Here is a 27,119-nt window from a genome sequence, read left to right as displayed (position 1 = left end):
ACGCAGTGCTTTGTTAGGAACTGCCTTGATGCATCTTTTTATTCCAGCTACCACTCTTGGACATCTAACTGCTGGTGTTCTTGCATTCCTAGGAGGGGGATTAGGGTCAGCTTGCCAATCAAGACAGTTTTTTACAACATAAATAGTCTGGTGGGCCACTTTAAGGTTCAAACTTATTTCTGTGGAAGTGTATCCCGCACACAGCAAAGCTACAATGGATTCTTTTTTTTTTTGCTTTCATGAATTTCAGCTTTGCATTTTTGTATTTTACATGAATGAAAAGAGCGAACAATGACATGACAGGTTTCAAGGATTTTAGGGGGAAAAATTGTGTTTCTATTCTTATCCTCAACACCCGGTATAACACTCCCTTGCTATGACAGTTTTACTTTTTTCTCGAACAGAGGCGACAAATGGGGGAAGGGGGCGGGTCTTTTTCGCGGCACACTCTCCTGACTCGTGACTCTTTGATAATGAAAAATACGCATGTTTAGTTAATAACAGAGAATTTTGACGGATGGTCAAGGTTCAAATGTATCCGACTGAAGTTTTGATTTGAATGTTTGACCAATTGGTTTTAGCGGTAGAGGTAAACGAGCTGTAATTTCTGGCCACCCTGTAGAAGGCTTGGTGCTAGCAACTCTTCAACAGGATAAAGGCTGCAAGAAAACAAAATTCTGTTCGAGAAAGTACATCCAGTTCCTCGAGAAATGTGACAATACGGAAGTTAATTCAAAAAATAGAACAGGAGAAATAGATGAGGATAGTTATTGAATTTTACAAGACTTGAACCAACCATTTCTAAGGTCTTCCCCAAAAGCGAATAAAGCTCCCGAGAGTGTGTGGTTTTCATTCAAGCAGCTCGGTTCTAGGCAATTATTCTTTAGGGTCCAACCTTTGATTGAGTTGAGTTTTTTTGACCAACTAGAAAGCCTTGTCTTTTAGATTAAGAGACAGGTTCATTTTGGCTGATCGGAACCTTCTCGGGCTATATCATAGATTGTTTCAATACTTACATATTCATATGAACGAATCCAAATATTAGTCTGAATGGCAGTATACTAAGATTTAAAGTTTACTCATTTTGATTTCCCATTATTTTCGATTTAGATACATGAGATGCAATCAAGTTCACACAAACAATAACTTGCTTTGAAAGAGTCTAGTCACAAATTGCTTTTCCCTTTCCTGAGAATCAACTGTCCCTGCTCTCAGCTAAAACTGACTTGACTGATTATTGCCTGAAGTACCGTGCGAAAAATGCCAAAAGTTTGTTGAAGGAATATTAATCGAAAAAAGGCATTTCTAATTGAGCACATATTGCAATCCATACCCCGAGCAAACTCGCAAACTATTGGAAGGAAACGTTTTTGCATTGATTTGACAAGTTGACGAGCAGTTGGAAAGGGCAAGTTTTTGACATGAACATTCTGTTTCCCAATTGTGCATTGCAAATGTATTCAACAAGCTAAGCCATTTTTCTTTCAACATTTTCTGCATACATCAGGGGCTTTTCTGTTTTTCCTCAACCTTCTGAAAGTAAGCTGACAGGGGACGTGTATATTGGTTCCGTATCAAGCGAGAGGACCCAAGTTCAACTCTATAAGTTATCTAAGAGGAAACGTTTGACGCTAATCCACATCCAAAAACCGAGAGGTAAAAAACCATTGCCTTTTAGATTTGTACACAAATGATGGGATAGCTACCCTCGTGGCCTTGCAAAGTTCACACCTTTGGCTTAACAACCCAAATACATAATAAAATAACTGTGCAATTGAAGTACGTTAACCAGTTGAAGTTAAAATTCAAAAGATCAATTCAAGATAGCTTGGTTTAATCAAGCAATAATCTTGTTCGATTTGAGTTAAATCATGCAGGGAGTTTGCAATGGGGTTTAAATCCACGTTACTTGGAGAGAAGATTTTCACGGTGTTCACGTTGCCTATTCAACCCCTCGTTTATAGGAGCTCTTTTGTGAATAAAAGAATATAGCATATGTTTGATGAAATATTTTCTATTCAATTGTCTTCACTAGAAAAACTTGTACCTGTGTAAATCATTGTTTTGAAAGGGCATAAATAATTATGCACCAATTTTTCATTTACGGTATATCCCAGCGTATATGCGATAATTAGGTTTGTTTGCTAATATTCATAAACCAGACATTAAACCCGTTCGTTTTGATATCAACATCTTTTCGGGCAAGTTTTAGATCTTCAAATTTCTTTGCTTTTCAAGGGCTTCTTTAAAATTTCCTGCCCTTTATCAACCTTGATTGTCTGTACGGTACAGCCTCATGAAAATTATAATTTAAACATCTAGTCACAAACACTAGCATGCGGAGTGACTAGGGTCCATGAGGCAGAGCCTCGCTTTTGGATCATCAACGTCCACGTCTCATATGCTTACTCAAGACGATTAATCATATGAACAAACTCCTTGCTCTTGTTATTTTACAACACGCACATGGCAGCGACCCCAATTGAAAATCAAGTCAGAACCAGTTTCTCATTACATCTCTATGCTTATTGCTATAAGTAGATAACAACAATTCATGCAACGGCCGTTTCTTTGTTATCATGAGGCTTAGAAAAAATTGAAGTTTTAATGGTAACTTCAAGACAATTTGCTCAGTCCGTCTATCAAAGAGAAAAAATGCACAGTTGAGGTGTTAACGTATTTTGACTTTCAGCTCGATCAAACGATTATCTTCTGACTCGATCTACACGTATTGAATGCACCAGTTGTTCTCTTCTGGTAAATGCCAACTTGTTTAATATGTGTTTTATTATTTACTGCTCCAAGGACTACGTCATCATCGAACAAAGGCAACCAGATCAATCACATGATTTCGCCTTTAGTTGGCACGGTGGTTATATTTTCTGGTTGAGTGTTTGCTCAAATGCAAGACACCTAGATATGTTTTTTTTCTTTGTCAAAGAGACAAAAGGAACAACTTTAGTGAAATACACATTGTTAAAAGTAGCTCAGATAAGAGTGTTAAATCACTTAAAGCCCATTGAAATGCATCATTGTCAAAAACGTAGTCAATCAGTATTAAACGTACGCTTAGTTATGTATTGGCCTAAAATTTCGTAAACTTTTTCCTAGCAGATGCTTAGTTATTACAAGTTGAAAGTTGCGTTTTGAACCTTAAAAGATCGAAAAATGGCCTAATTATTTTTCCAGTTATTCCCAAGGCATATGATTGTCTTTTTCAATGACACGACAAGAAGTAGTATTATATATTTTTCTTTAGGACTTCTTTAAAAGCTAAAAGTAACAAAAAAGTCGCTTAAAACTTACAAAAGATGCAAAATTGTCTTTCATTTTATTCAAACTCAAAAAGCCTTACTATCCTATCAATGTTCCTGAAGTGTTTGAAAGATACATGTGACAGTTTAGTTTTCAAATTTGTCACTTTTTGAAATAATCAATTTCTACGTTCTAGCGATGTTTTATTCAACGTTAATATAATTGTGTCAAAATTCAAAATTAAGCTTGAATAAAGTTGCGATTTGTGAAATATTGACATTAAGTCAGTTTTAAGTTATATTGCAAACTATTTTGGGGGTTTTCTACCAGCTTTAGAAAAGTGAAACATTTTCATTTATATTTTAGGCATAGAAAAAGAATATTACATATTTTGGCGATTGCTGTAAGGTATAACCGGAGCAATTTGTAGTTAAATTTGTTGCAAACGCAATCTTTGAAAGCGTGACTTCTTATCTTTTGCTTAATTGATTTAGATAAAATTGTAGTCGGCGGAAACGCAACTAAAAATACTCCCAACATCTATTTTTCAAGGTTTTACAAATATTGTCTCTTCGCAGGTTTTAAGTGGATCAATATTCTAATCTGAGCTAAATTCCAAGATGGCTTTTTACAATAGTTTTTCCTTTTGTTTCAATAACCATGAAAATCGTCATTAGATGTCTTAACATTTGCACAAAAACTTAATCGGCATTGTGGGTACCACCGTGAATTGAACGAAAATGAAGGCTTTTTCTCTGCTTTTTCACGCTTAAAACTCCGCATAAGGAGAGCAAAAACCGAACGCCGTACTTGCTGACACATTTTGTGCCCTCATTTGACTGTGTTTTAAACGTTCATAACTTTGGACACGAATATTCTATCGGCCTCAAAATTTATAGATACGTTTTCAGTCTAAAACAATCAAGCTCAAACTGAGGGAGAAATCATTTGCATATCAGAGAAAAAGTTGCCAAGTCGAAGACCCCACCCAACGCCCATCCCTACCGCCTTTGTCCAGTAACGACCTCGTTCTTCATTGCTCTTTGAGCAGCCATGAGTTTTGACCCAGCAGTCGTTTAATTGAGCTGAAATCCGAAATGAGCGCTTAAAAACAATTGAGGCCAATTTCATATGAGAAGAATGCAAAACTCTGACTCGCATTGACGTTGTTACCTTTTAACCTAAGCGTACCCATCCATTTTCACAAAAGTATACTGTGCATTCAATATCTGTCACTCTTTAAGTATGAAGCTCATTGATGTTTGGATTTCTTTGAAAATGGTATGGTCAACAACACCTTTAACCAAGTTCACCTGTTCATGCCCCCTTGTTTGAAGAGAAATAGGGCATGTCCTCGCTCTTCTCTTCACATGCATCCCCATAAAAAGCCGAAACTCATCAAAGGTGTCTTGACTGCTTTGACCTTTTTCAAAGCTTTATCAAACCTTCACCCCATTGTGTATTGTATGAATATTGAATAAATAGCTATCATGAAGAGCAATGAAATATTCAGTCAGATATGTGAATCTCTAGTTTAGCTAATGGAAAGTTGTTCTTTCCACTCGATGGAAAACTGGAAGTATTCAAAATGTTGACGAACTCAGTCAACCAAAAAATCTCAAGACCATTCTTCAGACTCTCTTTAATGAGCAGGTTCTATATTCCATGAACAGAACCACGACATATTGGCTTAAGCAAAAAATCCTTGGTCATAGTCGTAGCAACTAATGTTTCATGAGGCTAGTGAGCAGGTGACAAATACTTAGTAGCAAAATATAAGGCTTTTCTCCAGGTTTTGTATCGTTTTATTAAACTCCACCTCAAGGGTAAGTTTAAAGGTCCCTTGGCGGAAAGCCAGTCCATTGCCGTCCAAGGGTCATTTGAAACTACGCTCTTATTCACCCCAACAGAACAACGTAAATAAGTCCAGCGTTCTCATTGTGTTGGGCCCCAATATCCCGTTACTATAGCGAAAGGTCCTCCCCCAAAAGAAAAAGCAACTGCCTTGGTTTCAAAATACTCACTGCCAGGTAAATACAGACTTGAAGAGCCTTCTAATACTGCACACGTGAGTCGGCGGCTATTGAAATATTGATTTCCACGCCCTTAGACGAGCGAGCGACGGCCGACCAATGGTGAGGACGTGAGTGTGGTTGAGTTTTAGTTGTAATACGGATACGAAGACTCACAACAAAGGCCTCCTGACGTAAAAAAAGAGTGCGTGTGGCATCCATGGTTATCTTGACTCCCTTGCTTCTTTGGCCTGAAGGTGGAACAGGCCAGTGTTTGTGATTGTTTCCGAGTCTCCTCAAGATATTATCCGCCAAAACAATTAGAAAGCCATGCGGAGATCATTGCTCAACTCTAGATCGATTGTCAAACTGTGGACACAAACAATTCAGGGCCCAGTTGTGCATTAAAATGAGAGTAAGATCTATGAACTTGCTATCACTTGTTCCACATCCTTTCAACTCTCCAGACCTCCCCAAAACTCTAGGTGAGTGAAGCAAGTCATGGTTAAGTTGACCGAAAATAAGGAAAATGTCAAATTGTCATTTGACTCCCTCAATCAATACTGTAGCCAGGCTGTGAGTTGGCTTGGAAAAGGGGAGGGAGTTGGGAATTGCGAGGTCAAATCTATAATTTGAGCCCAAGAATTCACATGGCTCCTTTGCCAGCTTTTGGGTGGCTTAGGAAACGGACGTTGGGAAAAGGGTTCAGTTGATTATTGGTATCAAATTGGTCAACATCATGTGACGAGGTTATTCATTCTGGTTCTTCCAGTTCTCAACGTCCAATATGTTTGCCATGGGGATCACCAGACAACGCGAGCGGGACACTAACGCCTCTCAAAGCCGCAAATCTGAACGTGAAGCTTATGAGCGCAAGGTTCAACGCGAAATTGCACGCGAATTGGCCAAGCAAGAGGCTGAAACTCCTCAGGAGGAGGACGATCTGGCCAAGACCAACACCGGCAGCTTCTACGACGTTTGCAAGAACGAAAACGAGACTCTTCCGGAGAAGCCCAAAGGCCGCTCGCAAGCCGCCGCTTACCGAGAACTCAAAAAGAAGAACTCCAATCCGGAGTTGAAGAAGTAACCGCTTCTCAGCTCAAAGACTGGCGAGAGGTTGCCCTTCATTTGACCGGCTAACCTCATTTTGTAGTGTTAGCACCCGCAGAGAGACAGTTATCTTTTTCGTAATTCCTGTGTTTCATTGAAATCGAAGTTGGTGGTTGGTCGTTGAGTAATCGCAAATCAAAATGAGCATGATCCACGCTTTGGCTCGGTCCAGATTTCAAAAACGGACCGCCGAGCAAGAACGAGAGAATGAAGGCCGGGGCAGCCCAGTCAAAACAGTCATGGGCGGCTTGGCCTCCAAACCCAAGCTCCACGACCAGTTGAAAGGCGGGAAAACGATCGACAAGCTTACCTCCAAAGTCCCCGAGTCCGTCGAAGACGTACCTTTCCGCAGACAAGATCGTCGCATCTTGAATGCCCGGAAGAAAAGGATCATGGATCGGAAACTCATCAAGTGTCTGATCCTCTTTGGTATTGTGGCCCTTTTGGGTGGAGTGGCTCTTATCCTAACTTGGGTTTACTTGAAGGACGGCAACTCGGGTAAGTTTTCAACTCTTGGACGGAACCTAGTGTTGTTTGCTGTTAGGACATCTACCTGTTATTTGAGGGCGACAAAACAGCCATTTGGTTTGAAATGAATGGGACCTTGAAAGCATTGGGTGAATTGGAGCGGTACTGAAATATTCATGAAGTTATAATGCGAACTACAAATGAATGGGTCTTTCTTCAAGCCGTGAAAGGACTTTTCATTCTCTTTGATGATCATCCCCTAAAAAGACTCCTCATTGCATGTTTTCAATTGGCGTTCATTTGCAGCCGAGAAGTTGGTCTCTCCATTGCTTTTTCTTGGCATTGGAATAATCATATTCGGAGTGGTCCTCATGCTTTGTTCCATCGAGATCTGCAGCCGGTTAATCAAAAACATAAAACGAGTCCAAGATCCGGAAATTGACCGAGCTAAAAATCTGCATCATGTGAAGCATTGGATCGACCCAGGTAACCAAACGAACGACCCATGAAATAGCAATGGTCATACGAAATACTTTGGAGACTCTTGGACGGCTGATCCAAAGGAGACTCCTGGAAACCAGGTCAGTGATCTAAATGGCATGCTCTATTTTCAGCCCTCATTCCCTACGGTTGGGGTCAGGAGGATGATTATCAAGACGTCTCGGATGTGGTGGAGGCCAATCTCTATGGTGATAAAGCGGCCTTGGTCAGCTCTCGTGGAGGTGCCGCGATTCGGCCGTATTCATCGGTCTCCAATGGTCAAACTAACGTGATCCACCCGTCGGACTCGCCGCATACGATCATTGACCTTATGGACGAAAGCAGCCCTCATATGGCGTTGGCCCTCGAAATGGCCCAAGTACGACCCAACTCTGCTGATATCCCCTCGGACATTTTTGACGAATCTCTTCGTTACAGCAACATCGACCGACCTAAGCTTCTGATTGACAGATCCTCGCCCACCACGGCTAAACAATGGCGGGGTGAGTTCATTTCGGAAGAGGATCGGATCGCCAATTTGTTCTCTCAGAGGAACTAGAGGCCACCCTGGTCCGAATATCCTCGACCTGATGGACGTGCTCATTCAACATCTGTGATTTGATATCTACTCTTAATTCTAGAACCTGATCATTGGTCTACAGGCCAAGCAATTTGTGTGTGATTTTTATATTTCAATTCGCAGACACAATTCTCATTTGCATTTGATTGATCTATTTCCAAAATATACGTAGCTTACCGATAAAGAAACGAATATATTAAGATATTGCATTGGTCACTGTCTCACTCTTTCAAAATTGGGCTATGGCCCCTGTCAGCAGACTTTTCGTTTACAAATTGGTGTGCTCTTGTCCTGAGATTGGCTTTTTGGGCGTGGACAACAACGTCGAATGGGGGCTCTGAAAAGACAAGGAAAATAAACAAGAAGGAAGCTCTGAAATCGTCTATGCAATCAGGCTCACTCACGTGGGTTTGGCTCACTACTTCCCCGTAAAAGCTATTTTCTCTTTATGACCGTCAGCCTTGGATAAGATTCATTTCTCTTGCTTTTCAAGCTCGGCTTGTCTAGACTTACGTACTTGGCTCGCAAACTTTCAAAATGAATGGGATGTCCAGACAGGACTGGCTATAAGAGGCGCCCAACATCAATTTTGTTTCAATTATGGCTCAACCTTTTTGTGTCCAATGACAGGCTACAAGCATTCGGACAGTTCCCTCTCAAATCGCCGGACAGTTTCGGGCTGCCAGAACATTACTTGGGTGAGACTGTTGCGATGGTGGGTGGAGACAGAAAGCGTGTGAGTGTACCAGTATGTGAGAGTGAGCAAGAGAGAGGTGATGGTAAGTGAGTGTGTTGTCTCAAGGGAAATATCCATTGGTTGGGGGCTCAATTGGGTGAGATATTGAGATCCCATCTCTAGAGAGAGAAAAATGGACCCCAGCGTGGATCTCGTTTGTCAAGGAGGATTTCTTCGACTTCCTTATCGTGACAAAGAGCGAGAGAGCCAAAAAGGAATTCGGCAAACTTTTCTGGGCCCAATTCCTGTGGAGAGCCTTAGCGAAATGGACGGTGTAACCGATGTTGAAAATAGATGCGACAAATGTTCCTTTCCCCAAAGCCACAATTGAGAAATATAATACAAAGTGATTACTCTTTCCATAATGAACTTTGGGTTAAGCTTGATTCGAGGACAATCCAATCAGGGAGGGCTCCTCTCTGTGTACGTACAAGTATGTTCCAGATCTCCCAATCTCTGGACCATGCTTGGGTCGAACAATAATTCGGTTATTTTTTCTTTATTGGTGGGGTGCTAGGGAAGGGAGGAGTGAGCCTCGCCGGATCAGCGAAGCCGGCCATCACATCGTCCAATTTGTTACCATAGACAGTGTCGTATACGCATCCGGTCGTTTTTGAATCTGTGGGTATGGTTAACGTTTAAAATGTGCTGGACAGGAAGGTTGGGAGGAAAATCGAACCAATGGATGAAAACTTGTCAGTTCACTACGCCACGTCTCCGACCCCAAAAGGTTTAGTTCCTAAATTGGGGTTTGATCTCAAAACACCTGGGGAGATGATCCTTTCCTTCTTCTCGCTACCATTTGTACCACACGGCGACACTAGATGCTTCTCTGATTCCTCCATTTCGTTTTCCAGCTTATTGCCTAGTGACAAGAAAAGCGGCCGAGCAGATCTTGGGAATGATTTTGCCTTTCATTTAGATTAGCCAAACTGGAGACAAACAAGAGATTGCGAAACCCTCGGGACCACTTGATGTGCCAGGGGATCTTCATTAAATTTGGTTGTCAGTTATGGCAGGTACAAAACAGTGTGAGCAGTCGGCGGAGTGGAAAAATGATTTTCCCCGTTTCCTTTCCCAGCACCTTTATCTAGTAGGAGAGGCCCCAAAAACCTTGAGCAAAACAGGGAAATAACTTACTCCGTCGCCGCGTGGAGAGGATGCTTGAGTGGGTGCATTTCCACGATTGGTGGTGGATGTTCGATATTCCGTTAATGCCACAGACTCCTTTTCGTGGTGGCAATTTGATTCCCGACAGGATGTGGCTGACGAGCTACTCCGACGACTGGGATGGGACCGGCGGGAGGTCTCTCTTGGAACGGCCCCGAGGCCAGGCCCGAGGCCAGGCCCTTCTCGGGAGGAACTTTTTCGCGGCCGGCTTGAACTTCGAGTCCTTGAGGGTTCATTAACGCCTAGAGATAGAAAGTGGACGAAGAAGGTTGACGCCTTAGAAACTCGAGCTCGTTTTTAGACTGAGACTATCATTCTAGAGACTGAGCCGAATAACCCACCGGCCTCTTTCTCAAAAGCAAGGCTTGATATTAATGGGTTGCAAAGCGTGTTAAACCTGAAAAAAAAATCGGGGTTCTCTCCTCCAATTTTGATCCCGACATTTCTTTGACAAACATTTGAGTAATGTAAGTCATTTTCATGTGGAACAATTCGTTATCTTTTATTTTTAGAGGCAAAGTTTAAAATTTGCACCACCGACAAGAACAGAATTTTGCCAATTAATAGAAAATATTTTTAGTGGATGTGAACTGTGGATGAATTTTGCGAAAGAGCTCTAACATGGTCATATAACAAGATCCTCTGACGTAACTGCTGTAACACGCCAAAGGATATCAAAAGGAGTTGGTCACTTTGTATAATGAGGAAAACATACTTCTTTCTTTCCCCAGTATTATACGTGTTTTTATGCCTAAACTTATTTTTACATACTGTGTTTATGAAAGGCATTTTCAATAAACAACACAAACCAGAATGACACAACATGACAATTGAGAAAAAAGCCAGGAAAAACAAAACAAATTCTTTCATCATCGATCATACATACCTTTCAAGCCCTCAACAAACATATTTACAATTGAGTCATTATTTCTCGTCTTCAAGACTAATAATCATCCTTTGATTCGATATTCCTTGTCCTTGAAATAACATCAAGCTAGTGAAGATAATATTCTACAACAATTTCTACGGTGAATATAATTTGCAAATAGGTTAGCTTCATGTAGTGAACTGATCGTCTCAGGCATTCACCCAGTTTCAGATAATGCAGGGAAAAGCAACTTGGACCTGCATGATCACTTGTCGCACAGTGAGGAGTCACGTGTTGGCGTCTCATACATGTTGGTTGTCACGGCGCTTGCTGTTTACGGGCCAAATATCGCTTCCCGATATCTATCACACAGAGTGTCGAAATCATACAGAGCCATCAATATTAAAGCGTTGGCTCATCGAGCGATCCTGACAACCATATTAGTAAAAAGTAGGCCTTCCATTATGGCCATGAAGGATCGGAAAGCCATGTCATGCTAAAGGTACCTGTACAAAAAAGGCGGATAAGAGATACGATTTTTTTTCTGCAATATTTGAACAAGATAGAAAATCTCGTAATCTCAAAAAATACACCGCCAAATATGGTCTCATGGGAGGGTTTATACGTCAAAACGGCAGATTTGGATTGTGCGAGGTTTCCTTCCGATCAAAAAAGGAAGTATGGCTTCAGTTTGATTTGAAACCCAAGAGTGGGTTTTCAAAGCGCTATTGCCTGGTTTTCGATAGGGAAATTCTCTTGCACTTGGTTTCTTAGGTTTTCGATTAAATCGGCTTCCTTGCTGGGGCCCTCTAGAAACTCGGTCAATATTAATACTTGGAATGCGTTTTGCGAGGGCAAGTTCACCATTTGGCCTAAAAATCAATGCAGGTGATAGCACAATATACCAGATCAAATCTTTGAGTGACGGTGCGTTTTCACCAGAGCCAGAGATGCGAAGGTAGTGATGGTTCAATGGTGTTGAGCTCTCGTTTGAGTTTATTGCAATACTTAAGGCAAATGCCAGCAACCGGTATATATATTCAAGCTCGATTTGGCGAGGCAGGAATAGGGGTTTGATGATCATCGGTGGACGAGACAAGCTTTTTCGAGACTTCGGAGGGGAACAGAGTGCTTCAACAGCAACAAATAGAACACACAAGATGACTTGCACGAGCGAATCAACCGATTTAAAGACTTAGATGAAGCTGATACAGACCGAATATAATTGAAGAGCATTATTAAGTGACACTTTGATAAGGTTTAGGGTCTTAAGTATTCCCATGTTTCTATGTTTGTCAGCACCTAGACAAAGGCAGAAGACACTACCGCCGATCAATCAAAACGATGATTCTAGTCAGTTGAATATTCATACTACGTATCGCAGTCAAGGCCATTTTGAAGTGAAGAGTGACCGTCATTTTCATGGGGACAGTTATTGAGAGTAAAGTGACCATTTTGCCTCCGGATTCAGCCAATTAGAGTTGATGATTCCAATCGACGCATGGTTCAAATGATATAATTCAGGAGTCAAGGTGTTCAGCAGTTCAATGAATAAGCCAAAAAAATAACCCGCAGTTAATTTACTTCACATGTGTTCATTGTTTTCATAGAGATTCTAGGATTTGTTCCTGTTGCAACTTTTTGAGATTTATACATTTTTTGCGCGTTCAACTGCATCAGATATATGTACGTCGTTTGCTCCTCCTTTTCTTTTTGTAGCACCCTGTAATGAATCGGCGTTGTTCTTACTTTGCAAGCACAACCAAGGTATGCATTCACATAACATCAGTATTAGGCCTTGGACAAAAAGCTGAATATAGGCAAAACGTATTGGGCAAAACACAATTGGAAAATGATATTTCTTAATGTGCTTTAGGTAATCTGATTTACTCAAGAGAGCTATTTTCAAGCATATTTTTTCCAAAAGTTGTTTCTTTTGTCTTTATAAGAAATTAAAAAAGCAACTGGTAGACTTGGTATTTATGCAATCACTTAATCAGAATTGTTAACCAGAATGTACAGTTAATTTCCTCTTGAGAATATGAAACCTAAACATTAACCTAGTTTTCTATTTTTCCGACTCTCTAAGTGCTACTGGGCATGGCCAGATTTTTTTTTATTTTTATTTTTAATGCTCGCACGAAATAAATGTTAACCGTCGAAGGAACAAATGCCCACCTTTGATATTTCTCAAGGTTATGTTTCCGTCATCGTGTAAAATATTCCGCTCAAAAAAGCATTGCTATGGAATCTTGAGGTTTCTCGCCTTCTAGAAACGGTTGGCTGTTGACTCTTAGTCTCTTGCCATACTCCTATAAAATCAGATTTTATGACTGGCTCTCCGTTTCCACACCTTTTAAAAGTGGCTGGGAAAGCTCCATCCCATATTTAATCTCGTATATGACTTTTCAGTGGGACGCTCAGGATTGGCATTGCTTCCGAGGTCTGCATCGAAAAGTGGCGCTGTCATTTTCATCGTAATATATAGACGCAACTATAAACTGGCGCACCCAACGTAAGTAATGGCCGCACTGAATCTAGCTCTAGCAGATCTCATTTTACCTCTCCGAAGTCAAGCTTTTCTCGTTGTCTATTTCTATGCTCGTTGCATAGGTGGCTGAAAGACCATGTTTGGGCTATTCAGCTAAGAGTCAGAAGTGGAACCAATGATCCCAAGCATTAAAGTACTTGGCTAAAGCTATCTTTGTGCTTCGCTTCACGTTGCAAACGATGGCCCATTCACGTTGTGGTCGAACCAAGTTAAAGATAGATGGTTTTGAAAAGAGGTCAATCTAATCTCAAACCCGTCTTTCTGTCAAGCAATCTTAAAATTGGTGGGTTTTAAGAGCGAAAACAAGGATAAAGGATTGTTTACTCCCACAAGGAATAAACCGATGAGGGAAATGCAATGTCATGGTCGTTCCTCTGTGTTTGGATCTCTGTAAGTCTGGCAAAGTTACATTGAGTGAGACCCCAGACTAGTTGATAAGGTTGTATAAGAGTCTCATGAGTCTTTTTGTCTTCAAACACCAACTCAAACTCGAGCCCCTCGAATCTTTCTCGGCTAAAAGTGATTCAGGTACGATTTGCAAGTCTTTCAACACTAAGTATGGTTCTCAAGGTAAAGTGGCTTATTCCAAAGTTATATCGTTAAAAGCTTATGTAGGTGGCGAAAGGAAGCCAAAGGTTTCAAATGTTCTGTCGTCATTACCAAATAAATTTGACAACCTCTCCTGAGTTCCCGAAGCCAAGTTTTGAGCCAAAATTGGCCCAGTTCATTTATTTAGTCAGAACTATTGATCGTGTTAAATCCTAACTTTGGATAAGATGCATAGTTCAGATGATGATACGAAATTTTCTCTTCCGTTCCCGTTGGAAGTTTTTATATCTAGCAGCCCCAAAGCTCTCAACGGTAGCGTACACTGAGATATCTGTGGTAGCGTATTGGTAGGGTGACCACTTTGCAATTTTCTAGCTGGTTCGATCCCGAGCTATCGTTAGGTTACATTTGGTGCTACTCTAACAACTTTGATGAGCGAGATTGCGGTCATTACTGAGGGTAGGCTCAGGGTAATAATTAACAAATGCTGTGATAAGGCGAGCGGGAATATCTAATTGAGACACCCATCATCAGAAGGTTGGCTGGGTAAGGGGGGACCTGCCGTCTAACTTTGAAATTAGACAGACAAGCTCTAGCATAATCCGACTCAAAAAAGAAATGCCCAAAGTAAAGTAATCGAGGAAACAAAGATCTTCGAGTCATATTAAATGATTAGTAGAGAATAGAGTATTTCAGTATGTCTAAAAAATTGCGAACTGACTCGAGTCTTACGAGTCATCTCATTGATTATTTGCAACACTACTAGTTGGCCACCGAATCCGGGAAGGCGGGCTAAGTGGACAATTTTCTGGAGATGTAATAGGCAAACATTTCACATATTCTTTAATCCCAAAAGCAAATAAAACGGCCATAAAAACAGCCCCATCCAATCCCGTGATCAGATTTGACAAATGGACTTCTCTACAGTACGTCGAGTAGGTTTGCGGAGGAGCAGGGGCAATTGGGGGATCCGGAAAGCAAAGTAAAGAGTGCCTACAGCGAAGCGGGTCGAGCTCAATAAGCACACATTGTCAGTTTAAAATTGTCCATTTGTTCCTCTCATTTCGAAACTTTGTCAAAGACAAATCCGAAGGGACCATTTCGGATGAGAGCGTCTTCGTGCCTTGAGCGTGAACGTTTTTGGCGCCAGCGAGACTTGAAGAAATAAAATGTCGTCCCATTCTCCGCTTTAAGAGTGTACTCGACAATTTCCAGCCTTTGGGCGTGAAAGTAAAAAAATCAATAAAAGAAGGGATGGAGGAATATTTCTTAAAGGAGTGACCGTTTTTGGAAGATTATTCCCTTGTCTCCTTTGCCCAATGGCAGATAATCAGATTGAAAAAAAAGATTCAATGTTATCAATATTTACATAGGAGACATGGCAAGATAAGCTTCGTCAGTGAACGCCCAAGGGCATTCAAAGAAATCATAGAGCGACGTTTTCCTGGTTGGAAAAACAAAGGCAAACTCGGACACAAATCGTTAATGCTACTTTTCGTCAGTTTGCTAATTCGGCAGATTCGTTTCAAACCATGTGAAAATATGTGAGATCAGTATAATTTAGGACCACCATCAAACCTGTCAAATAAACCAATATGACGCCAATCGGGAACTCATTTTCTACGCCTAGTCCGTCAGAGGGCCCAAAATATGTAAGGATATCAAGATTACAATACGAGCTTCGTGTGACATACAATAAACTATTGGATAAGGCCACTGTAGATTGCACCTTTGAAGTTCCACAATCGATTTCTAAAGTGCACTATGTCAATGCTAATAGGGCGAGAAGAAGTAGAAACACCTGAAACATAATTTTTTTATTCAAAATCTTATACTGACGGAAACTAGATCGATATACTAAAGTTTGGCGAAGAAAACATATATTTGGTCCCGTTGAGCAATAAAAGCTCCAAATTTGAATTGTCAAGTCAACAAAATGAATAGAATAAGTGGAATTTTCCAAGAAGTACTTGCAAGTCATTGATTGGTTCTACTAAAATTTCATTCTCACTCAGACATTCCAATTTTTATACTAAGTGGCATTCCTTGTAGCGGTTACTAAGCCCGTCACATTTCAGTTGCAAAAGATTCCTCAAATCGATTCATTAACAAAAACTGAAATGATGGTCAAAGATCTTTGGATCATTTCCAACAATAAATAAAACTGTTAAGTTTATAACGTCAAAAGCATGTCAAAAAATCCTAGCAATTTGCACAAGCTTTATCAAATAACAAGTCACCTCTCTGAGAAGAACCTGCTCATAGTTGTGCAACAACCTAGTAAGTATATAGGGAACCTTTTTGACCGACCATTGGTTGCTCTAACATTATTTGAACAAGAGGCTCAGTCAGTCGAATACGAAAAAGAATATTCGCTTTAAATGTACTTACACAACGGTTAAAATACCTTATTAGATTTTGATGGAAATGCCCAAATACATCTTGGCAATTTTCTAGCTTGTAAAACCATAAGGAACATTTCTTTGCTTATTAATTTCTAGGTTAGATTTAAACTTACACCCTAAAACATTTAAACATCAGTCATTTTCAGACTCATTTGATGACAGTAAGGAACATATTGGGTGGGCACTTAAGAATCATCAACTTAAAATGTATTCAAGCACTAGTGAGTTATGTGGGAAATACTGTTTTCATCAGTATAATCTATAAAATATCTGAACTCAAATGCCCAGACAATTCAAAATGATCCTCAATATTTCAAAAATAAGTACGTTTTTACTTTTTCTTGTATAATTTCAAAATAGCTCAATATGGAATTTCACATCATTTCACACACAAGACGTACATTTTTGAGAACATCATTTAGCCAATATCAAAAACAAAATTTTGGTGTTCATTAGAATTCTGAAGAAAATATACACAAGTAGACGCCTTATTGATTTGGATTTTTTATAAAGACATTATAGACACTTAGTAAGAAGTGCATTTTCGAGACATCATTAATCTTCTCGAAATGTTCATTGATTATTTGACTTAGTTTTAATAATTTTAGGGGATAGTAAAATGAAAATTTGACCTGTTCTAAGATTAAGCAAGGAAAAAAAGTAATGCCGTAGCTATTCTTTTGTGATATTGAAAATCTACAATTATTGTCTAAGCATTTGAGTTAAGATATAACGGCGGACATTTTGAAGCTAAAGCTGATGAGTGATGACTGAGGGTCGGAAAAATAGTTTGTTACTTTTGTCAAAATAGTTGTTTTTAAGTTATGAAAATCAGCCAAAATAATTTCCAAAAACGCAAAAATAAGTTGTAAAAAGAAAAAGAAATGAAGTTTTTTTTGTTCAGTTATTCAAGTGTTAGTGGTGGTTTTCAAGGTTAAATTTGCTTGGTTATTGTTTTTCAAGATGTTCTTGCTCTTTGTATTGAGTCTAGCTATCACATAAACAAGAAGTTAAATTTCTATGACAACTCCTCATTAAAAAAAACACCATTTCCCTTAAAAAAATCAAGGCTAGCTCGAACAATGAAGTCCTCTTCTCTTCTTTCTCAGGCTCCTTAATTTTTTAGTTTGCTACCCTCTAATACTTGTAGGAAATACGTAGGCCTTGTTGATCCGATTGCATCTTGTTTGCATCTTTTTTTTGCATGCAATTTGAAACAAAAATTTAGAGCAAATTGGGACAGTTTCGACGGCACAAATTGTATAAACGTTGAATTTATTGCGCATTTCATCACGGAGCTTTTACAACAAGATAAGTTGACAAGTGTATAAAATTGGGTTATGAAAACATGTGTCATTTTTTCGCAAGTACCAATCAACCAAAGAATTGCGGCTTTAGTCTCTGTCAGTGTGTTATTTTGACACTAGCAGCCTTAAAGATATCCTAACCGCTCTTAAGAGTGATAACATGGACGAAGATGAATGTGCCAAATAATTATACACGATTCTGTCGAGATCATGGCGTATAATTCTCTGAATACGTGACAAATCATAGTCTACCGATTTCAAATAAGGTTGCTTCATCGGTCTTACTACTCCGATACATTTGACAACACCTGAAGTTTGAAAAAGCCGCTGTGTTTTCCTCAAGCAAAGGGTAAAGCAAAAACAGCCAGAATTTATTGATTTACGAAAAAGGACATGAAAAAGATTGAGGAGTGAGCTCTTTAATTGGACTGATAACGTTTCGAAATCATTTGATCATCATTTTGACAAAAGTGTCACCAAAGGTCATGAACTTTTTCAACGCACAAGATGAACTTTCATGTTGTACGCCTAACCATAAAACTACGAAGAGACAATATATTAACGACAACTGATTCAAAATCAAGTGAACAAGAATAATTCAAAAATGACGACTAATTATAAATTATTTTAAGAGCTATGTTGGGTCAAAATAACCATAAATAGTGATGATTGTGGCAAAAAAGTGAAACAATCAATAAGCCTTTGGTGCACATTCCCTTCAAAAATTATCAAGTCTTCAAGCATTTTAAACTTATCAAATCGACGGAACTGGTGATCAAATTAAGCTGAGTTTTGTCGCTCGCGATAGAAGGATTTCGGATCCAGAGACGTTCAGATTAGGTGATTTAACAAAGTTATTCAAACTTGAAATGAAGAGATTTGGCTGGCAGGCAAGTAATTGATATTTTTTACATCAAATGTATACCTAGGTGCCTATGTTTCGTTTCAAAACGACGATATTTACGGTTCTGGCTTTGGTGGTGATAAAATCATAAACAAGTATCGGCCCAAACTAGATCAATTTCTTACATTGGATTAACCTTACTGTTGATTCATTCTGCCAGTAGATGCTCAAAGTTGCCATATCTTTAGTCCTAGCAAATGAAAGAGAACAATTTTTAGGCAAATCCCTAACATTTTGCAAATCCCTATGGCAATTGAATTGAAATGTATCACCCTCAGATTAGTTATAAGCAAGCCCAATTGTTAACATTGACTTTCATTGTTCATAATGTGCTAGATGGAAATATCAAAAAAAATGGCAATTTCTGCTTAACTTTCCTCAGCTGTCATAATGTAAAGGAAAAATTAGAGGCCATTCTGCAAGCTGGAAAAGGAACGGGTAACGAGTAATTCTTTTAAATTTTGGGGTCGTTACAATTACACAATTCAAAATGCAATGGAATTACAGTCCCTTTTTCGAAAAAGGGAACGTACAAATACAGGCAAGTTCGAACAATGAAGTCCACATCGCTTCTTTCTCGGGCTCCTTCATTGTTTGTTTAATTTGCTTTCCTCTTATATTCGTAGGGAATACGTAGGTCTTGTTGATCCAGTTGCATCTTTCAAGTCAGACTTGGACAAATTTTTAGACAGCATTCCAGATCAACCCTACATTTAAGGACTAGGCTCGGTCTGCCAACTCGAACTCGTTGGTAGACCAAATATTATGTAAAGATTGAAATGTAATAATTAGAAGAATTATAACCTTTCATTTTAATAGTACTGGGGATTAAATTCCCTGTAGTAGTTAGAAAAGCCCGTGAAAACCCAAACCAAAAAACAGTGTCAGCAGATCCCTTACATACCGTAAATTTGATGATTGCCCGAATGCAAAAATACCGCCAAATTGCCCCTTTACTGGATTTCACAAGATATTGTAGCTTCTTTCATCTAATGATCATTTATCAAACAAAAATGAGCTGCTAAGATTGATGAGAAAAGAATCCTCCACCTAACATAATTTCGCCCAAAATTGGGCAAAAGCAAAATTAGTCGCCCTTAGAAAATGGTAAATACGTACTCGAAGCTGTCGAGCCCCTATTTGAATAACTTTGAGAACACTAGTGATGACAAAATGATCATTTAGACACAAATAACTCAGTAGTACATGATAATTGTATGCTAATTTGTATTCAAGTTTTTTTTATCATGAAATGTAGGCAAGAGTGTTCCTTATTTCAATCAAATAGATTTTTAGAAAATTGATGATTTTCTAGATAAGTAAGTTTTAATCTGACCTAGAAATCAATAAAGCAAAAGAAATCAAACTTGATTTAATGGTTTTGCAATCTAGAAAAATGCCGAGGTGTGCATGGTTGACCACCAACTTGTAGCAATATAGACTGTAAACGAGCTTCCCGCCAAATCGGCCTGCTCTTGGTCACAGTAACTCTGAGCCACTATTTGAATTGAAGTAACAAAATATCAAATGTAGAGCTCTTCAAATAAAGGCATGTCATTTTTATACTATGTTCTTGTAGAGTGGTTCCTTTCAAAGTTATGTCATTAAAAGCGTATGTAGCTGACCAAGAGCAGGCCCAAAGTTCGAATTTTTTGTAGTGTTTACTACATAACTTGTGACATATCTCATGAGTTCCCTAAGCATGGTAGTGGGCTCAAATTTGGCCAAGTTCTTCTATTCAACAAGATCTTATGGTCGTACGAAATGTCTGTTTGGAAAAAAAAGTGAACGGTTTAGGAGATAAGAATTTTTTGTCACAGTTCGCAGTCCACGTCTTTAGAAGTCCGTGGGTTGATTTACGAGAACGATTGAGGGTTGGAGTGGCCAAGCATGCAGAACCCTGCGGTAGATGCTACAGCTCTGTAGGAGAGATGACTAACTCCCATAACAGTGACCAGATTCCATGTAAGCTTTGAAGCTAATTGGCCAAATAAAGCAAGACAAATTTCAGATGAAGTTAAAAGCAAACACATAATCCACTCTCCACCCTTTCATGCCCACAAATTGGAGAAAGTGAGACAGATAAGGCATTGCATTTCATGAGAATGAAACTCCTGTCAAAAAAAGTCATTCGTTTCCTTCACTGAATCTACTTTTGAAACACTCCATCATCATTTGCACCCTTTTATTTGAAATCGCTCCCAAATCCAAACGGGGTTTAAAGCGGATTTTAACACAATTTGTCATTAGTTTCAAAACCAGTGTTTTATGACAAAATGATACAATTAAAACTGTTCAAAGGGATTGTAAAAGGCTTTTTCTGTGAGCTATTTTTAGTAGTAGTCACAATAATACCACCTAAACCAAGGACAATAAATTGACAAGAGCTATTTCGACCTTTGTGCATGTTAATGAGTAATAATGTCTAACATTTTTAAAGAATATTGAGGGAGAATCTGTTTCTACCTCGATAAAATGGACTGAAATTGCCCCTTTAATTGGAGTGCTAATGATCAGAAGCGCAAGTGACCTTCTAAAAATGCCCCCCCCGGATTGATTAATAGCTATTTATTTAAGAGCCCTTGTTTTCTTTGCTCAAAGTTGTAGCAAATGAGCCTGCAGAATGTCGATATGATCAAAACTAATGCCCTATACTACAAGAGTATGACAGTGAGTTCAGTGTACCATTGTGGTGAAATTTTGAACTTTCAATTCCGTTCCAAAACAATGCATTCACGTGGGTCCCAGGTCCAAACCAAACACATTTCAATAAAAAAAGGAACCACAAAGAGTTATAAGACTTTTGTTAAACGTGCTTTGAATGGTTTAGACACCACCTTATGAGTCACTTTTTGTGAATTCATATACATATGAATATGCTGTTGCTGTGATTGCACTTGATGATGTCTGTAGAGTATTTCAGCCTTATAACCAGGGTAGAGAAATCATTTTAAATTATGAATGATTTTTTTAATCAAAAGCGTACACCTTGACATTCACCACTATTGATTCTGAATTATGGCTGAAGAAAATGCTCATTGATACTTTTGAAGATGCATTGTAAAAGATACCTTTTGCACCTCCTTTAAATACTGCATATTGCATTGACCCCAATCATCTTGGTGTGTTGGAATCTATGAGTTGTTCTCTAGTTCTCACATTATTCCAGCTTGCTGTTTTGGCAAAAGCTTAAGCCTCTCTTAAAAATGCAAATAGAACCTCAATACTTTACACGCAAAAGGGCAAATATAAAAACATTTGCATTTTAGCCCGGGAAGGCATTTTGATTTTTGAAGATTTTGAAACAATGAGATATATTGAAACCTTTGGTAATTGCTTCAGACTTTTGAAAATCAATTTAATGTTGTCTTTTTATGTGGCTCTTTTGTTTTTAAATAGGCTTAAATCTTTGAGTTTGAGACTTTTTTCCTGTGAAAATGGATTATTTGGTGCTTTCAAACAGGTTTTTGAGTGATCATTTGGCCCTCAAAAACATTATTTTTTCCGAACCCTGCTTATAACCAACCCTGCAGGCACAAAGATCTACCAAGATGTGTTTGGTTTGGATCTAGGACCCTTGTAAACTCATTGTTTTGGAACGGAATTGAAGGTTCAAAATCCCACCGCAATACTGCGCTGAACTCACTCTCTCTTCTAAAACACAAGTTAAAACCACTTTGACGGATGCACCTTTTCATATTAAGAAGTTTGAAGAGAAGAGTAATTGCCCAAGATTTTCTTCAAAATAGGGGGCAAAAAAGGTGACCTCGTCAATGGTGTTGTCCATTGCAACTCTTTGAAATCCGAGCATGAATGCACTTCATGTGTGACAAACAGTGAAAACGCAATTTTCATTTGTGATAACGGGTTTTCAAGGCATATTTTTGACTCAAAAGAATGAACCGACGAATTTGAATTAAAGAAATCTGCTTTCTCTTCACTAGTGGCAGGAAACTTTCAAGAAAAAAATTCAATTAATGGCGATTAGTTTCCAATTCGTTGTCGAAAGGCAAAATTCTACGCCTGAAATACTGTTGGCATAAAATGTAGCTATTTGTTCAATTGCAGGGGCATTCTTTGCGTGTAGTTTATAAAAGTAAGGCTTGAAGAAAGTCGACAAGGTCAAGACACCGTGAATGCGTTTGCCCATTTCATGCCGTCGAGTTTGAAGAGAAGAACCGGGGCTTGCCCAAGCTTCTCTTCACACAAGAGGGTATAAAATAGCGCGATCAACTTTTTGAGATCCGAACTTGAATAAACTGCATGCAAAGAACGCCGCCGCTATTGAATACACAGTTTTCTAATACAAGAACCGGTTTTTAAGGTATGATTTTCCCTCGAAACCACTCGAAGCCAAATTTGACGTTAGAGAATATCTATTTTATTCACGAGTGGCTGGAAACTTAGATTCCGGCCACTCATGAACACAGCGCCATGAAATAAGATTTCTAATGGTGGCGTTTGGTTTCCTTTGCATGCTGGAGAGGGAACTTTATACCGCTGAAAGTTGGTCCTTGTAAAAGAAAACCCAAATTTGACCAATGGAAATCTGTTTTCTCTTCACTTGTGATTGGAAACTTTCTTTCGAACCGCTCAATGAGTGAGTCATGAAAGAATAGCTATTTATTCACAACAGGGGGCTCTCTTTGCTCGTAGTTTGACAACTGCAAAGTGAAGTTTGAAGAAAGTCCATCTATACACTTATACACATTTTCATATTAATTAACGTCAATTGTACTCGTAAGAATTGCGTACATGTAATCAATGACCAGCTACTCCTTAGCTGAATACATGTGTTTAAATGCAAAATACATTCGATTCACACACACACACGGTCAAGGTGTTGACCTTATGAATTTTTTGAAATCCGAACTTAAATAAACTATATGTAAAGAGAGACACGGCTATTGAACACAGTTTTCTTTTATGAGTATTGGTTTTCAAGGTATGATTTTCACCCAAAGCCAATTCTGACCCGTGGAAATATTCTTTCTCTTCACGAGTGACCGGTAACTTGTTTTCCAGCCACTCGTGAAACACTGAGACTTGAAATAGATATTTTAACCGTGGCGTTTGGTTTCCTTTGCGTGCATGAGAGTGAACATTATACCCTCGAAAACCGGTCCTTGTAAGTGAAAGATTTCAACATTGACATTTGGTTGGTTTTCTTTGCATAGTTGATTGTTAAGATAATACCCATGAAAATTGGTTTCCATCGAAGAAAACAAATTCTTTTGTATGAGACACACATATGTAAATATGCATTAATTGCCCTCTAGTTTAAACCCATCCCGTTGATACGATGAAATCCGAGGACATCATTGTTAGAGTTATTCCTGGCCGTCAAGTGTCTTAGAGTTCTTAAAACAAGCCGAACGAAAAAAACAAACAAAGAAGGAACATCAATCATGCAAGTCAATAAGTTCATGGTATGTTACTGTTTATTTTGATGCGGCGGCATGCAATTTGATCGTCAAAGAGTTGTTTCGGTTTCCATGGGGAGCAAATCTGGGGGAGGAGAGATCTCATCGTTGTTAAAAAACTCTTCGTCATTGGCAATGGGTGTGGGTGTATTCATTCCAGCTTTGAGAATGNGGGAGCAAATCTGGGGGAGGAGAGATCTCATCGTTGTTAAAAAACTCTTCGTCATTGGCAATGGGTGTGGGTGTATTCATTCCAGCTTTGAGAATGCGTCTAGTAGGTGTGCCATGTGGGGTGTCGTCTTCGGACTCTGTGGTGCTCTGTCTTAGGGTTATTGCAATGGGTGTGGACGAAATAACGGAAGCTGGGTTAAAGAAAAGGTTAATATATATATAAACATCTGCGAAGAACCACATGGAAATCATAATAACAACATGAGGAAGGTTTCAACTCACAAGTGCAAAATTGTCGCTAATGATGAATTGTAACTGGTAATTTCCAACTGACTTTCATTCCTAGTCATACTCCAATTTCAAGAAAAATTGATACTAGCTTGAGTGATGGATGGAGAACTAAAAAAATTCTGATTGAAACTACTCTCACTATCCACGATATCGTCAAAAGATTTGAATTATTTTTTATGTAAAGGGAATGATTGATCGTGAAATCAACAACTTGATATTGGCTCAATTTCCAGAGCTGATATTTCCTCTTAAAGTTGAACTGAGTTTGTAGTAGCAACGGCTTCTAACGCGCCTTTTTTTTTAATTTATGATAATTATGACAGGGTACTAAAGGCATTCGGATCATGCACAGCCCTGCTAAATCGAAAGGAATAACATTTTTTTTAAATTCAAAAGGAAAATTGAGTTCCAAAATTAACCTAAAAATCAACTTGATGTGGATTTGACACGGTAATAATTTCCCTGATTGGAATACATTAACCACAAATAAGTCGGCAATTGGAAAATATCTTCTTTTTGTCCAACCGTGGTACAGGTTAGGTTAGTGGTCACTTTGTCCATTATGCTTTGGCTCTAGGGAGTTTTGACAGTTGCATGTCGTCAAGATAGTTTTGATATCTGCTAACCATGAATAAACACAATAATGTTTGTCCATGAAAATGCTAAAATAATTCAAAATTCATGTACTCGAACTTTTTGTGGGGTTATCCATTGTAATGAATTCTGTCCCCAAAACGACTCAAACAAAATATGCAGAGAAAATTGCTATATGGGAAAATTCGCAAAATATGCAATTTAGCAACAAAATATGCAAAAAATGTCATCGCAATTTTCTCTATCTCTAATCACGATATGAAGGAAAAACGATTAAAAACATCGTGATAATAAGAAATTAATCACTTTTACCTAATTGACCAATTTTTTTCGTAGCCCTCTGTTATCCCATTCTGCGTTTAAAGAGTCATGCAAATTTTGTAACGATAGGGAAATCCACTTGACCCATATTAGTGGGAAGGAAACAGTAGCAAAACCCTTGACTCTCGTGAAGCCATCAAGTCATGGCTGCAGCAACCCTCCAGTATCCTCCAATACTCGTCTCAAGATTATTAAGGTAAACCCGAACTGATTCAACCCATCCATCCCCTTCAACATAACCCGATGCCATTTCGACATCAACCAAATGTTCATCTCATGACTTGTACGGCTCAAAAAGTGGTTGGACCCATTCATCCCTGGATAAATGATCCTTCTTACCTGAAGCGCCCACCGCCGCGGTAGTGGCCGTGGCCGTCGTCGAGCGGTTCAAAGCTTGAGGATCAATGTTCTGTCGTTCGGCAGTGCTCAAGGATTGTTCTCGCAAGAGCGCGGCCGCTCCGGGAACCTTACCCGCCATCGAAAATAAAGGTCGGTAGGCAGGCGAGGAGGTTGTTCCAGTTCCAGGACCATTTCGAGGTGATGAATGACCACTGCTCACTCCAGAACTGGATCGACCTCGACCTGCGCAATCATACAAAAAACACAAGGTCCATGATTGCACTTAAACGTATTGCTTACTACACGAGTGGGATGAGGAGATAAATTATGGAACAATCGCTTTAGAAAACGAGGCCCAAAGCTCAGAGAGCAAGAGCAATAATAGCAAGACAGACCTGGCTTAATGGATGACTTTTCGAACCAAGGTTAATGTAACATTGCAGTGGTCCAAATGATTTGTGAGCCGTGTCTTGGACTCCTTTAGGGCATTGTGCATTCATGAGAAAGCGAACGAACACTCCTCATTTGAGGGAGATGCGGAGCGTAGCACAAGCAAGCACAGCCAAATTGCAATAATAAGACAAGCTTTATGGTCTTTGGGAGAAGAGCGGACCTGCCTAACCGAAAACGTGTTTTCGTCTTGCAAAGGAGATATTTTCAATTCGTCGGATTTCACTTGGGATTAAGGGGAAAAGCAAACATGGTACTTGACTTTCTTTTCAATTGACTCGCTAATCCTATCACAGTCGTCAAGGGTTGGGTTTAACCCGACCAATGAGAGAGCCATTCTTGTGCCATGTTAGGGATTTCTAGGGCTTAGCTTAGTAAATTCATTATGAGAGAAATGAAGCCGATGATTTCAGAAATTGTTCCCCCAAAAATATATTTAGCAGATTCAAATCTGCATCATTAATAACGAGGTCAAGAATAGAGTTCGAAGGGATATTTATGACGAAAAATGGCAGAACGTAACAAAAAAAAGAAACTATTAACCTGGCGTACTTCACCCGTGATGATCTGGGTGGCTTGTGCATTTAAGGTAATGTAGAAACCGTTCTTAACCATTCGCTGGAATATAATAGGTCTGTTTTAGGAAGTATGTGTACCTTTTTTTAAATCATCATTAGGATTTTTGTTTGTCTTTATCGTCCATTGTAGTTGCATTTTTTGAGCAGCCCAATGATAATTCAACTCATTGGAGACAACGCATGCTCTAGGGAAGACTAAGGAAAAAATTGAAGTTCTGTGTCTGAGCTCATAAAATGATTGAATGGGCTCAAACCCCACGAAGCTGACTAACGTACAAAAATATCTTGAGACGTATTCTTGCATTGACGGTATCTATAAAGTTAAAAATTGACTCGAGAAGCGTCATGAATTGAATTGCTTCGTTTTTTCCGGTTCACTTTCCATCCAAAATGCCATCCGCCGTACGTCTGTACATCTCATTCCATACCTTGTGTGGTAAAAGCAGGAACGTCAAGTCATCCAAAGATGAAAATAAAACACATTACCAAACTACACGGGTGAAGCTCTGAAAGTTATCGTTGGCTTTTCTCGAAAACAGCTCTTTTTCAAAGTTATT

At 39.1% G+C, this 27,119-nt stretch overlaps 2 protein-coding genes across 4 annotated transcripts in view; one reads left to right on the top strand and one right to left on the bottom strand.

Annotated features, from left to right (window-relative positions):
• Positions 1-5,268: 5,268 nt before the first annotated feature.
• On the top strand, positions 5,269-8,114 carry LOC131887255 (uncharacterized). Of its 2 annotated transcripts, XM_059235819.1 has the most exons (5): positions 5,273-5,752; positions 6,040-6,875; positions 7,152-7,331; positions 7,460-7,704; positions 7,764-8,114. In XM_059235819.1, the coding sequence occupies exons 2-5, from the start codon at positions 6,518-6,520 to the stop codon at positions 7,779-7,781; spliced, it is 801 nt and encodes a 266-aa protein (XP_059091802.1). In that variant the 5' UTR covers positions 5,273-5,752; positions 6,040-6,517; the 3' UTR covers positions 7,782-8,114. The 2 variants fall into 2 exon arrangements, with proteins under 2 accessions (XP_059091795.1, XP_059091802.1); XM_059235812.1 differs by having other exon boundaries at positions 5,269-5,752; positions 7,460-8,114.
• The window catches only part of LOC131887226 (protein CLEC16A homolog), a 63,080-nt gene continuing 43,995 nt past the window's right edge, over positions 8,035-27,119 (bottom strand). Inside the window, exons 14-16 of one of the 2 annotated variants that reach the window (XM_059235784.1) lie at positions 25,535-25,777; positions 9,782-10,053; positions 8,035-8,242 (exon numbers count right to left, since the gene is read on the bottom strand). In XM_059235784.1, the coding sequence (XP_059091767.1) occupies positions 8,174-8,242; positions 9,782-10,053; positions 25,535-25,777 (584 nt within the window). In that variant the 3' untranslated portion in view covers positions 8,035-8,173. The remainder of the gene's footprint in view (positions 8,243-9,781; positions 10,054-25,534; positions 25,778-27,119) is intronic. The other variant, XM_059235791.1, reaches the window with a different exon arrangement.

This window comes from Tigriopus californicus, chromosome 1 (assembly GCF_007210705.1).
Source record: "Tigriopus californicus strain San Diego chromosome 1, Tcal_SD_v2.1, whole genome shotgun sequence".
Lineage (NCBI taxonomy): Eukaryota > Metazoa > Arthropoda > Copepoda > Harpacticoida > Harpacticidae > Tigriopus > Tigriopus californicus.
The sequence above is the reverse complement of the archived record's forward strand: the minus strand, read 5'-3'. Positions and strand labels throughout refer to the sequence as shown.